General features: G+C 37.4%; 1 protein-coding gene across 6 annotated transcripts in view; it reads left to right on the plus strand.

Moving 5' to 3' along the window:
• Positions 1-14,075, plus strand: part of GK (glycerol kinase) — a 38,132-nt gene that overhangs the window by 928 nt on the left and 23,129 nt on the right. For all 6 annotated transcript variants that reach the window (XM_042867197.1, XM_042867199.1, XM_042867201.1 and 3 more), the window contains exons 2-7: positions 9,100-9,173; positions 9,803-9,909; positions 10,456-10,533; positions 11,526-11,605; positions 12,785-12,922; positions 13,491-13,600. In XM_042867197.1, coding sequence (XP_042723131.1) covers positions 9,100-9,173; positions 9,803-9,909; positions 10,456-10,533; positions 11,526-11,605; positions 12,785-12,922; positions 13,491-13,600 — 587 coding nt within the window. The remainder of the gene's footprint in view (positions 1-9,099; positions 9,174-9,802; positions 9,910-10,455; positions 10,534-11,525; positions 11,606-12,784; positions 12,923-13,490; positions 13,601-14,075) is intronic.

Genomic DNA, 14,075 nt, shown 5'->3' on the forward strand with positions numbered 1-14,075 from the left:
TCCAAACTGACAAATGACACCAGTGGGCTATCTGGAATGCCTGTCAGGAGCCCTTTTCAAAAAAAAAAAAAAAAAAAAAACATTGGAAAAGTTCCCTGTAATGCCTGAAAATAAATTCTGTCTGCTTTATGCGTGCTGCTGAGTTAAGTCTTAGTGTAAAAATAAAACACCAGCACAATTAAGACACACTTCCAGCCTTAAATTTGTACTCAGTGTCTTTTTACAAGTACTGTTTATAGGCCTTAACAAGAAATTTCTCATGCTAGATACATTCATCGGTAGTTTGTACACTGTCAGTTTTGGCTTTTTTGTCTTGCATGAGAATGTTTCTGTTCAAGGATCAGGATGCTTTCACAAATAAATAAGAAACCATACTTTTTCACTTTTTTTTTTTTTTTTAAGTGTATAGTATTTGTCATTTCTTTCAATTCTTCATGTATTCATCTCAGTTTCTCTAAATTATTTTCAAAATACAGCATTCTCTTAAACTTGGCAGTGTGATCAAACTGTTATGATAATAAAGTTACACAAATTTAAGAATTTTTTTTTTTATCACTGAGTTAAAAGAAAAATGTGAGGTAGGGAGGAAGAAGAGGGCCAAGCAAACAGGGATCTGCTACAAGCTATGTCACTCAGTCAGATAATAATGCATGTACCTGGAGAATCTTGTATTAGAGAGAGATTACCAGATTTAGAAGAGAGACCTTTCTTTCAAGCACTTTATGCCAAAATGTAATATGGTGTTCTTTCTGTCTGAGATATTTCCTTGGCTCTCTTGTTACCTTTTGATCTTTTCACTGTGATAGTTGTTCCGCATGCCTTCCTCAGTGATCTTTGTACATTTCCCACCATTTTCATTAAGTCACCAGTTAAAATCAAATTGTTTGTTACTTTGTGTATTCATCAGGACTGTGTAGCTGTTTCCTATTTTTTTAAAAGCAGTGAACATATGACTTTTTATCAGTTTAAAGATATCTGGGTGAAAAATTGGCTAAGATACTATCAATAGGTCAGAGTTTAAACGGAGGCTAATTTACAAATTATGTTCCACAGAGGATGGTAGCAAGTTTTTGTCAACGGCTTGGATGATGGTTTGGGATGTACTGTCAAGTTTGCAGGTAGTCATGGATTGTGAGGATCAGTTGATTGGAGAACTGGCCTGGCAGAAGTATCATGAAGTTCAACAAAGTCTAATGCTTGGGACAGAAGGCTAAGAAGGCTTAATGGAAGCAGATCTGGGGTCCTGCTGGATAGCAAGATGAACATGAGAGAGCAGATTGTCCTTATGCTGGTGAAGATTAACCACATTAGGAAGAGTGCAGCCAGCAAATCAAAGGAACTAATTATTCCTGTCTGTGTGCCTCTGATGAGACAGCACTGAAAGTGGAGTGTCTGGTTTCAGTCCCCACAGAGGAACAGAGCATCTGAAAAACTCCATTTAGTCCAGCAGAGGGTCACTGACATGGTTTGTAGGCTGCAGCATGCAGCATGCAAGGCAAGGTTGGAAGACCCAGGGTTATTTGTCCATGGGAAGTCTATAGGGGCACTGTAATAGGTTCAGTTATCTAAACACAGTTTGTAGAGAAGACAGAATCTTGGAAGTGCACAAGAAAAGACAACAGGCAGTGATGACTGTGTACAGCAAGAGAAATTTCCAATAGATGTAAAGAACAAATGTTTCCCTGTAAGGGACTCAAACACTAGGTCAGGCACCTGGGAAGACTGGAATTTCCATCCTTGCAGGTGTTCAACACCTGGCTGGAGAAGGCCTAGTGTAGCCTGGTCTAACTTTAAATATAATCTTACTTGACCAGTGGGTCAGGATAGACAACTCTGGAGATTCCTTCCAGCATTGCTTATTCGGAGATTCTATATATGAATAGAAACTAAGATTTGTGAAATTCCACTCATGTGAATGAGGCTGTATGAAACAGCAGAACTGAGAAAAGTACATTTCTGTTGCCATCACTCCTTGTTTATCCTTGTATTTCTTACACACATAATACACATAAGCAGTTTTAGCTCATGTGTGGTCTTGCCATCAGAGGACCTTGACTTGGATTTTTTCTAAGCTACTTTCTTCTGCAAGAGTGACTGTAGTTACTCAAGTGAGTTCTCTTTTTTTCTTTTTTTTTCCTTCTGTTCAGTTGAGATGAATATGGGTAACAAGTTCAGAGTTAGTTACTAACTTCAGAGCTCAGTACTTTGAATGGCATTGCAATTGCTTTGGTTCATTTTCTTAAGATAACCAAGCTGGAAAACAAAATGGATAATCTAAACACATGTACTTGAATGATTAAGTTCTGATCTAGATGTTTTGCCAAATGCATTCATCAAATATTTGCATCTCTCATTTCACTTTATTTTATTCAATAATTATATCATGAAACTCTTTGTGACTTCTGCTACTCTTGCTAAAAATTTTGGAGTTTTGAGTTAGTGACCATTTGAATCCATGCCTGATCTCTTGAAAGATTTTTGCTAGATAAAGTTTTTCTGGCATTTTATCCAAAAGCAGCAAGAATTGAAAATATTCATTGGAGGGCCTACACAGTGAAGTACACGTACAGTGTGTCAGTCAACCACAGATTTTTTTTTTTTCCACCTCCTTGGGCTATTTCTTTTTACCTTTATTTCACTTCCAGAAGAAAGGCTGCAAATAAAAACATATCACACTGTACCTACTCCTCAGTAAACAAAAACTGCCTTTACTTATGATAACAATTAGCATCCATTGAGCTTGCTGTGTGGAGGGGAAACTGTTCTGCTTCTCTATGGAAGTAGCCCAGCATTTCGGGAAAGAGCAAAATTTGATTGTATAGCTAACGAGAAGGGTTAAAAATATTGCAAATGCTTTAATTTTTCCCTCACTCTTAGCTTTTTAAAATACATTATAGTTTGGTTTTTATTCCCATAATCTTAAGTGCTTCTGGGGGTAGAGGGGGAGAGGAGCTATTCAACAGGAGCTTTCCAAACAAGATAATTTCTAGGAGACAAGTTAAACTGTGCTCATTCACGAAATCGACCCACTAATTCCAGTCAAATGCTGGGGGTGGAATTACTGTTTGTCTGTCATCTTTTCCCCACTTGGGTTGATTTCAATGCAATTTCAAAACTCCAGCTCTAAGCTTTTGCCAGCAAATCTATAGCTGTTTCAGCTTAATGGAAACTGATGAAAATACAGCATAGGCTAACATAGCTTTCTGCAGGCAGTTACACAGCTGTCATAAGTAGCAAAGCTTATGAGTAGTTATAAATTACCTGTGTATGAGCCTCATATTTGTTTGCCTCATGTTTCTGTTCATTCTTTCACAATTATTACAACTGATGAGATCTTTTCTATTAAGAAGTCAAGAGTAAATGTAATGCCATGCAACTATTTGCACTCCTTAATGTTCCATCACTGGTGAGATTCTAGAAAGAGCTTGAGTTAAATGATCAGCCCTTCTGTTTGTTTACACACAGTGTAGCTGTTTAGGTGTTCTTTTTCTGCTTTGTTGTTGTAAGATTCAAAGCTCTAGCTCATATTCTTTGTATGATAAATCAGTTGTGAGTAGAAGGAAAGTATTTAATCCTTTTTCTTTAATTTCCCACCAGAGAATTCAGTACATTTCTGAATGTTCACTGCTTTCTGTCAAACTTGTAGCTTGCTCCAAAAGTAATGTCTCTCATTTATTTCCATTGAAAATACAACAGCTACAAAAAGCACAATAACACTACTTGATAAGTTCTCAGCTACAAAATGTTGCTTTTCAACACAGTCACCACCATTAGCTATGCATTTTCACCAGTGATGAATAAGAGCCTGCATGCTGTGCTCAAAAAAATCTGCACCACTGCTGTCACCACTGCAGAAATGCACCATCCACTGCCACACTTTGCTAACATCCACAGATGTTCAGCGGATGTTGATGAATGTCAGTGGGTGACATTTCTTCCACGTGGAGGAGTTCAGTGACACACCTCTGCTTCATCCACTCTTCCACGTCAGACCCATTGTGTCAGACTGTCCCTCTGCTGCCATCTGTCACACAGCAGTAACACACCACGGAATACTGGTGGGAAGGTTTGACCCCTAGTGCCACACCGCCGACATCTACATCTGACGTCATGGGCCAACATAACGGAATAGGAGGCATTTCTTTCAGAGCAGCCCTTGTAGCAACACGTATTCAAATGGCCTAGGCAGTTCCTCTGTAAATACTGCTGATACAATGAGGGCAAAATTGACTGACATTTTTGAATCTGCAAGAATTGAGAGATCTCTATCGTATATTGAAATCAGTTATTAATGAAAATGAAAGGAAGGAAAGCAGTGCTGCAAATACACCTCAAACCTGTCTCAACAGGAATGTGATTGGCCTTATCTGAATTAGTCACTGTCACCTCTTTCTTTCTCTCACCACTGTCAGTGAAAAACAAAGACACAGTTTTTCCTTTTTGGCTACAGTTCGTGGGGAGTAGGAGCTCTGTTTTCTTCAGCTTTTTCCCTGCATCGTTCGCCATTTTCCTCTAGGTTTAAATGTAATGTTTCATTCATGTTTGGCTTCCTTCTGTGTATCAGAATTACCACAGCATAACATAATGTTGTTCTCAGTGAAACTTTTTAATCATTGCCCTAAGGTACAGGGAGCGTCCGCTGCTTTTGTTGAGGATGTCAGAAGTTTGTGGTTTTCTTTGTGATAGATTAGGAGAGCGTGTTTACCTAGTTCTTCTCTATGGGCACTGGAAAGATCTATGCACTTGTAGTGACACTGGCTTTGCTGAGAAATTACTCCTGTTAGAACAAAAGGGGACAAAAAGCCTTTCTCTGCTAGGGCTTCACCCTTAATTATCTGCAGGCCATACACTCTAGATTTAATGAATGACCTTGTCTAATTGAGTCTGTATTTATTTCCTGCTAACAGTAGGAATCATTATGTACTGCTTTCTGTTTCAAAGAATACTGAAATGATTAATGGTGAATGATTACTCAGTGATATTTAACATTGGTAGATAAATATAAATAAATATTTAACATTGATATACAGATATAGATACATAGATATAAATAAATTTATATTTATTATATAAATATAAATTTATCTAACATTGGTTAGATAAATATGTATTGAACCTGTGTTCAATATAATATCTTCAATCTTTATAAAACCTTCGTAAATGTGCCTCCTTAGACTGAATGAATACAAGTCTATGGGGCCGGATGGCGTGCATCCCAGGGTCCTGAAGGAGCTGGCTGAGGTGGTTGCCGAGCTGCTCTCCATCATATTTGAGAAGTCGTGGCTGTCAGGTGAGGTCCCGGATGACTGGAGGAAGGGTCACGTCACTCCCATATACAAGAAGGGGAGCAGGGAGGACCCAGGGAACTACAGGCCGGTGAGTCTCACCTCCGTGCCTGGGAAGATCATGGAACAGATCCTCCTGGACAACATGCTCAATCACATAAAGAATGAGCATGTGATCCGAGATAGCCAGCATGGCTTCACCAAAGGAAGGTCTTGCCTAACTAATCTTGTGGCCTTCTATGTTGGAGTGACGGCATTGGTGGACGAAGGGAAGGCGACCGATGTCATTTACCTGGACCTGAGCAAGGCCTTTGACATGGTCCCCCACCACATCCTCATCTCCAAATTGGAGGGAAGTGGATTTGATGGGTGGACGACCCGATGGATAAGCAATTGGTTGAAAGGCCGCAGACAGAGGGTGGTGGTCAATGGCTCTATGTCCAGGTGGAGGCCGGTAACAAGTGGTGTCCCCCAAGGGTCTGTCTTGGGACCGGTGCTCTTTAACATCTTTATTAATGACATCGATGAGGGAATTGAGTGCACCCTCAGCAAGTTTGCTGACGACACCAAGCTGAGTGGTGCGGTTGATACGGTGGAAGGAAGGGATGCCATTCAGAGGGACCTCGACAGGCTGGAGGGCTGGGCTCGGGTGAACCTGATGAGGTTCAACACGGCAAAGTGCAAGGTTTTGCATTTGGGCCGGAAGAACCCCAGGCACCTGTACAGGCTGGGAGGAGTGGTCCTTGAGAGCAGCTCGGCAGAGAAGGACCTGGGGGTCCTGATGGACGAGAGACTGAATATGAGCCAGCAGTGCGCTCTGGCAGCTCGAAAGGCAAATGGGATCCTGGGCTCCATCAGGAGAGGGGTGGTCAGCAGGGACAGGGAGGTGATTGTCCCTCTCTACTCGGCTCTTGTGAGGCCCATCTGGAGTACTGTGTCCAGGTGTGGAGCCCTCAGTACAAGAAAGACATAGAGATTTTGGAAAGGGTCCAGAGGAGGGCGACTAAGATGATCAGGGGGCTGGAGCACCTCCCCTGTGAGGACAGGCTGAGGGAGTTGGGCTTGTTCAGCCTGGAGAAGAGAAGGCTGCGGGGTGACCTCATTGCAACCTATCAATACCTGAAGGGAACCTACACCCAGGAGGGGAGTAAACTCTTCAAAAGGACTGACAACAGCAGGACTAGGGGAAATGGATCCAAGTTGAAGGAGGGAAGATTTAGGTTGGATGTTAGGGGGAAGTTCTTTACTAGGAGAGTGGTTAGGCCCTGGAACGGGCTGCCCAGGGAGGTTGTGGATGCCCCGTCCTTGGACGTGTTCAAGGCCAGGTTGGACGGGGTCCTGGGCAACCTGATCTGAATGTGTATGTTTGGTGGCCCTGCTAGGCAGGGGGGTTGGAGCTACATGATCCTTGAGGTCCCTTCCAACCCGGGTGATTCTGTGATTCTGTGATTCTGTAAATGTTACTACACTTTTCGTAAAAAGGGAACATCAAGTAAAATTGTCTATCTACATGCATGCGAAACAATCTCTCCTATTAACTCTATTGCTCGGCATTTTAAGACCCTTATCCAATTATACTACTTCCTTCCAAGCATGTAGTACTTATAGAGCTTACCTCTTAGGAAAGCTTCATGCCAAAGCAGAGCTTGCAGGTGAAATAAGCTAAGTAAATACAGTGAAAAAAAATACAGTGATGCTTTTGTCATGGTTCTATGTTTTTGTTTTTGTTTTGTTTTTTTATGGTTTCAGTATTCCACATCAAAACATCATGTAGTGTACGGGGCATTAAAGTGTCACTGCCCCAATCCCAGGTACCTATCCCTGTACATTACAGCAGTCACGGGATCTGGCCCTTCTGGGTGGGGGGGGGCACTCTCTTGCCGCCTTGCAGTGGGTGCTGGAGGGTGCTTTCCTAGCCGTTCCAAGCTGTTCAGGTTTGAATCGGTCCCGGGAACTCTCTCTCTTATCTTGTCTGATTTATTAACCTCAATTTCAATTAAATTGTATATTGTGTTATTTTGTATTCCGATATTATAGTAAAATAAGTTTTCCTCCATAGATTGCTGCTGCTGTTCTTTTCCTCCCTTCCTTCCTTCCCATTTTTGTGGGACTGGGGTGGAGGGGGAGGGCAGAGGCCTGTCGCCCCTGTCACGGACATAGATTGATCTAGTCAACTCCGTGACAGCTTTTTTCTTTAATGTCTCTAGGTGGTAACAGAAAATAAAGAACTTGTACGTCTTTAAGAATTCTTTTCTGTGGAGCTGAGTAGGAGTATTAGCATTTTCCAGAGACGTGGTGTTGTTTACATCCTTGGAGGTTCTCAAAATCTGCTTGGAAAAAAATCCATGAGCAACCTGGTCTAATCTGTTAGGTGGCCCTGCTTTGAGCAGGTGGCCGTACCAGAGGTAGCTACCCATCTCTAAGGCCCACGCTATTCTGTGATTTAAATTTGTAACTAAAATGTTTCTAAACTCCAGTTTCTCTCTAAAGATACACTTCAAGGTCTTAGAGAAACTGGAGAATCAGAAAATCATCTGTTCTTTGCAGTAATTGGTCCAGTAGTGTCAAAGTAGACTGTACTATCTAAATGAAATCAAGAATTTATAGATTAAAAGCTTTAAGAGAAGTTACTAAAATTTGTGGAATGAGAAGAGAAGATTTCCAAGCAAGTCTAGAAAAGATTCAGTCCTATCTTAGGGAAGGGTATAACTGAATTTTATACCTTGAGTATGAGAGGAATTGTCTAAATCTAATCCTGCTGTTTGCTTACTGGGAAAAGATAGGGTGGTGTCCTGCTGCCATGTTCTCCAGTTGACCTGATTTTCTGGTTAGATTTTATTTCCCAGGTTTCTGAATGTTCTTTAGACAAAAGGTTCTGAATGGTGTTAGTGAGAAAGAACTATTTTCCTAGGAACACTGTTGTTGACCTGTCAGTTATTCATTATACAATCAAGTTGAATGTTTTACTTGGTGTCATTTTGGCTTGGCACAGTAGATTACTTTCAGAATCAGGCCACTGTTAATGAAAGTTAACGTGTCTTCTGTTTCAGTTTCTACTGCAAGGCAGAAACTCCATTTCATGTTTCCTAAAGAATGGCTATTATAATAATAGCACTCAGGGTTCTCTTCTCTCTTTCATCTATTGCAATGTATCCAAATCTAAGTCACCCTTCTGCGTAATCTTCTCCTTTTTAATGCATTGTGTTGCTGCAGTCATTTTTTTTTCTTCTCAGATTGTTTGTGAGCTCTGTATATGCAATTTGCACTGAAACAAGTAGGTTTCTGTCGAGGTGCTTATTCATTTTTCACAATTGGGTCCCTTCTACTGGCTCTAAACTGGATGTGATTACCTGTCTCTTAAAAGTTGTCACTTTTCCTGAAAGTGACATGATGATAGCAATCTCTCCTTTTGCCATATCTGTGGCATCAGAGTAACAGAGCAGGAGCCAAAGAAAAGTTGTTATCACTAGCGTTTGGTACTATACTGACTGAGAAGTGTATTCTAATATATGTCATTAGTTTAACTTCTAAAACCTCCTCAAGAAAAGAATATGGTTATTTCCCATAATTGACAGCAAAGCTTACCAAAATATTCTTTGCTCCTTAATTGCACGAATTCACACATCTGAACTCAGTTTATGGATATTTGGTTGTTTGTCTGGGTTTTTTGTTTGTTTGGTTGGTTGGTTTTGTTAATGATAGATGAGATAATAACTATCAATTATGATTTAACTATATTTATTCCAAATAATGCATTTATTGTTGTTTAAACCTCTGTGTTCATAGAAAATCCAATTGTGTAATTTATTTGCAGGTATTTAATGCAAAAACAGCAGAGCTTCTGAGTCACCATCAAGTTGAGATACAGCAGAAATTCCCTAAGGAAGGGTATGAATTTTCTGTAGCTTTTTATTCATTTGTGTACATTTTGATAGACTGTATATACTGCCATGTAGGCATGACCAAAACTTAAGTTGATTAATAACTACTGAGAAAAGAGTATCTGCTATAAATGACTTTGTGGTAGGAAACATGACGTAAAATAAATACATGGGGCATCAATATGAGTTATGAGTTGTGAAAAGTAAAGAGACTTAGTTTTTCATTCTGGCCAATTCTCTTGCAGTCTTGTTTAAAGAGGTTAAGCTACCTATTTTTACAGTTTAATCATATTCTTCTGCTTAGTTCATAGAGATTGTTTAGTTTGTTCTCTGAGATGTGTTTTGTTTGTTTGCTCTTGACATGTCTATCATTTGCCCCTAAGGCCTCTGCCTGAGGTAGAAGAGAATTATTGTTTTCTGCAGACAGTTTTGCTATGAAATACCATTTACTCTTTAAAAAGGCTTTGAAATGTATTAAACGTTTTATGGATATGTAAAACATATCCATAGCTGTGGTTGTGACAAAATGCTCAGCTGATATTAGTTCAGAATTCATTTTTTTTTTTTCTCTCTCTAAATGTAACTTTTTGACTTGCATTTTTTGTTTTATTAACTGATATTTTCTGTTTGTTATAGATGGGTGGAACAAGATCCAAAGGAAATCTTAAAGTCAGTCCATGAATGTGTGGAAAGAACCTGTGAGAAACTGCAGCAACTGAACATAGACGTCACTAACATAAAAGGTATTCCAAGAGGAAACTGGTGGCTTTAACATGCTCATAGTTGAGCAAGTCAGATTCTCTATTTTTTAAGTCAATAAAGAGAAAGGTGGCGGCTTGCCCTAGACTCAAAGAAAATATTGAGAGTAGTTTGTTTGGGAGGAATGATAAGAAAAGATATTGTTCATGTATGTTAGTAAGGCAAAATCTACAAGAATAGACTTACGTAATCTTGCAAAATCACAGACGAGCAATGAATGAGGAAATTCTGAAAGATAAACTGTTCAAGTATTATTGGTGAAAACTAGTTTACTGTCAGTGTTCATGTTGTCCTAATTTGTGGAAAAATAAAAAGGATTTAGAGCACTGTAAAAGATGAATGCTCAATTTTTAGAAGTAATCTTTCTAGATTGTAATGTGAAAAAGTTGGAAGCATTTTATTTCCCATTTACTTGCCTCTTCTCCTTACATGTTCCACCCTCATCTCCACCTCTCCTTTCCCTCCCACACCCCCAAAAAGTGGAAAATAAACCCTCTGAAAAGGATACTTCTTTCTATTTTGTCCTGAAGCCATTGGAGTTAGCAACCAGAGGGAAACAACAGTGGTTTGGGACAAGACGACTGGAGAACCTCTTTATAACGCTATTGGTAACTACTATACTTTTTGGACTTGTAATAATGTAAAGTGAGTGTGTTGTAGAAAAAATGCTTTCCTAGTTCTGTGCGCATCTCATTGCGGCCTGGCCTACTAACTTCTTTTGAGTGTTTGAGATCCATCATTAGCTGCATGTTTGTATACACAAGTGCCACATTCTGTTACAACTATTACCTAATAACTTAATAAAACACCTAATAAGCTTTTAACAAAAAGCAAAGTTCCTGAAGGGTTTTGGACATCTTAGCATGCCTTGAAGCCCTGACGTATGCAAAGCCACTTCATTTGAAATGAAGGAGCTTACTAAATGGTCAGGATTCTTGGGATTTAACTTTAAAGTAAATATTTTTTGAGTTTAAAAGAGTACTTAATGATTTGGAGTTGTATTTTTTACTTTTCTTGGCTTTTCTGCTTATGCTTGCTGAGAAATTGTGATTATCTAGATTTGTTCACTCAGCCTATGTCAAATGCTAGGCAATTTAGCATTGTACTACTGAAAGACTAGGACTTTGATGTGTTTAAATGCATTTTATTTACAGCTTTATTGTAAGCTCTACCATGATAACTCTGGCATAGCACTTTAGTTCAAAGTTTCATAATTACAGTAAATAATCAACCTACTGTTTGTTTTAATCCTCTAATTTGATAGTATTCATCTGCTATAAGTGAAGTAGTATTAGTCATTCACTTGTGCTCTAGCAGAGAAAAATATGTGTTCTATTATGTGGAAAATCATGTCTGATATTGCAAATCATGAGTTCTTCTAAACTGAATGAGTTTATCCAATCTTTTTTTTTTTCTTTTTACAACTATACTTTAAAAATACAATGGCAATGTAATATTAATTCCGTATTAAAAAAAAAAAAATAAAAGGAATAAAGATAGGAATTTACTGGCAAATACTCGAGTTTTGTGAAAACATCTTACTCATGTCACTGTTGTTGTAATAGATCATTTGATTAATTTATTTTATTCATGTTTCTAGTGTGGCTTGACCTAAGAACTCAGTCAACAGTTGAAAGGCTTCTTAAGAGAATTCCTGGAAATAACAAATCCTTTTTTAAGGTAAGAGAGATTACAGAATATTAAATAATAGCTCAACTCTTACTGTTATAGTAGATATTATATAGTGTCATGAGGTATTTCTTGAAAAATTCCCTAAAACAAAGTCAGTCAGTCCTAGCTTCCAGCTTTTCAAATAATAAAAAATGTACATAATGCATTTACTATACACCAGTCTGAGACTGGAAAATATTTATTTTCCTCAAGTAAATTGGTAATACACCTTAAATATTTCAGTAGAGAAGTTAGATGGGCAATTGTGAGACTTCATTACGTGCTTCCTGTCTAATAACTAAATATTCCTCTAAAAAGTAAGAGCAAGTAGGAAAAAAAAAAGTTCAAAAATCATTTATTGATATTAAATATTTCATTATCATTTCTCATCATATGTTGTAGTATTGAACTCATTTGCAACCAATCTGAGAACTGCAAAGATATTTTATAAGAAGCAATAATATTGCTTCTTATATAAATATTATATAATATATAATAAAATATATAAAATAAATAAAATAATAATAATAAAAATTATACATAATATATTATATTATATTATATATAATAATATATAATACAATAATATAATATATAAATATTAATAAATTATTAATAAAAATAAATTACTAATAAAAATTCTAATAAGAGTATATATCAAAGTTTGAAAATAAATGCTTGCAGAATAGTATCATAATTCTTCTATTTACATTTTCCTTGACTGATTATATAAAATATTTTATATGTCTTCTTACAGCCAGCAAACAAATGTGGAGAGTATATAAATTTACTTGCTTCTAAGTTCAAGTAGAATACAAATTCTGTCTTTTGTGTAGCGTGCTGCTCGTCTTTGTCAACACTTTCTGTCTGGTCATATTGAGATATCCTAGATAACTCTGGATTTCTGCTAGCAACTGTTTCCACATGAAGGATTTTTGGCCTGGATTTTGTGCAGCTTTGATCTTTGCCCATTATGCAGTAGTTCTTTGGGTTTCATATTTTCAGACTTGCTTATTGAAAGCTTACTATTTATTTTAACAAAAAGTTTGTATTTTCTCTGAGTTTTGGGTGTTGAGTATTTCATTTACGAAGGTTCTTTTTATATTTAGCAACAGTAGTTGTGGAAAATATCTCTGCATTATGTTCATTTTTTTTTTCTTTTTTCAATTTATGTTTTTTATTTTGCAGTTTAGGACTGGTCTTCCACTTAGCACCTACTTCAGTGCAGTGAAACTTCGGTGGCTTTTGGATAATGTGGAAGAGATTAGGCAAGCAGTTGATGATGGAAGAGCAATGTTTGGAACTATTGATTCGTGGCTTATATGGGTATGTATTTGTGAGTTTATTATCACTCTTCTAAAAATGGATTTCAGTTTCCTGTATGCAAGTTCCTACTAAAAAAATTTTCTCCTGGAGTTGTAAACAAAACAAAATTTTTAATATTTACTGACTGCTTGTAACAACATACAGTCATCTTCTGATCAACTGCATAGTCTTCTTTATATAGAAAAAAAGGATTTTTTTGCATCCTACAGAAGTTCTGCAAGTTCACTTGCTGATCAAAGCCTGTGTAGTTTGTAGCAGAACTTATAGGCAGGGGCTTGGGATCCCAGCAGGAGCACTGATACTTACTGATACTTACAAACTTGAACTTTAGAAAGATGTATTAGCCACTTCTGTAAAATAAGAATCTAGGAGATATTTCTGTACCCTTACTATCTTTCCCATGCCTTTATTCTACTGTATCTGGTTTTAGTTGTTGCAGAAACATCGGTGTTCCCACTCCCAAGCTGAAAGCTGTGTGAATTTAGATTTTGTTTGTAATTTGTTGTAGTAAACTTGTACCTTCTCATGCTAAATACTGTTGATTTTATTATTTTTTTTTTTAATTCAGTGTTTGACGGGTGGGAAGAATGGAGGTGTTCACTGTACAGATGTAACTAATGCCAGTAGAACGATGTTGTTCAACATTCATTCCTTGGACTGGGATCCTGAGCTCTGCCAGTAAGCTCATTTTATAGTAATAATGTTATTTAAGTGGATTCTGTAAGTGATGTGTTAAAAAACACTCAATAGTAAGAATTTCTTATCTAGATAATAATCAGCAATTACTGATGTATTTACTGTTAATATGTAAGATTCATTATTAACCAAATGTCCAAATTACAAGCAATTTTAAACAGCAGAGCCTTGAATTTTTCTGTGGGTAGAAGACTATTTCATGAAAACAATTCAATTTAATAGTTTGTTTTTTCATTAATTTCAGTTGCAATTATAGTGTTTCTATTTTGAGTTTAAATTTAATCACTATATTATAAATGTAGTGTTGGAAGAGGAATGACTTCTCATATGGAAGAGTTAGATGTGTCTTCAAAATACCCAAATATGTTCTGTTTTACTTTCTAGTTCAGTGTCACATTTATGAGAAATAGAGAAACATATGCATGAAATCCTAGATATTTAAGTCCCCTTTATATTT

The sequence above is a fragment of the Lagopus leucura genome, unplaced genomic scaffold (assembly GCF_019238085.1).
Source record: "Lagopus leucura isolate 7727_CA_CO unplaced genomic scaffold, USGS_WTPT01 Super-Scaffold_100001, whole genome shotgun sequence".
NCBI lineage: Eukaryota > Metazoa > Chordata > Aves > Galliformes > Phasianidae > Lagopus > Lagopus leucura.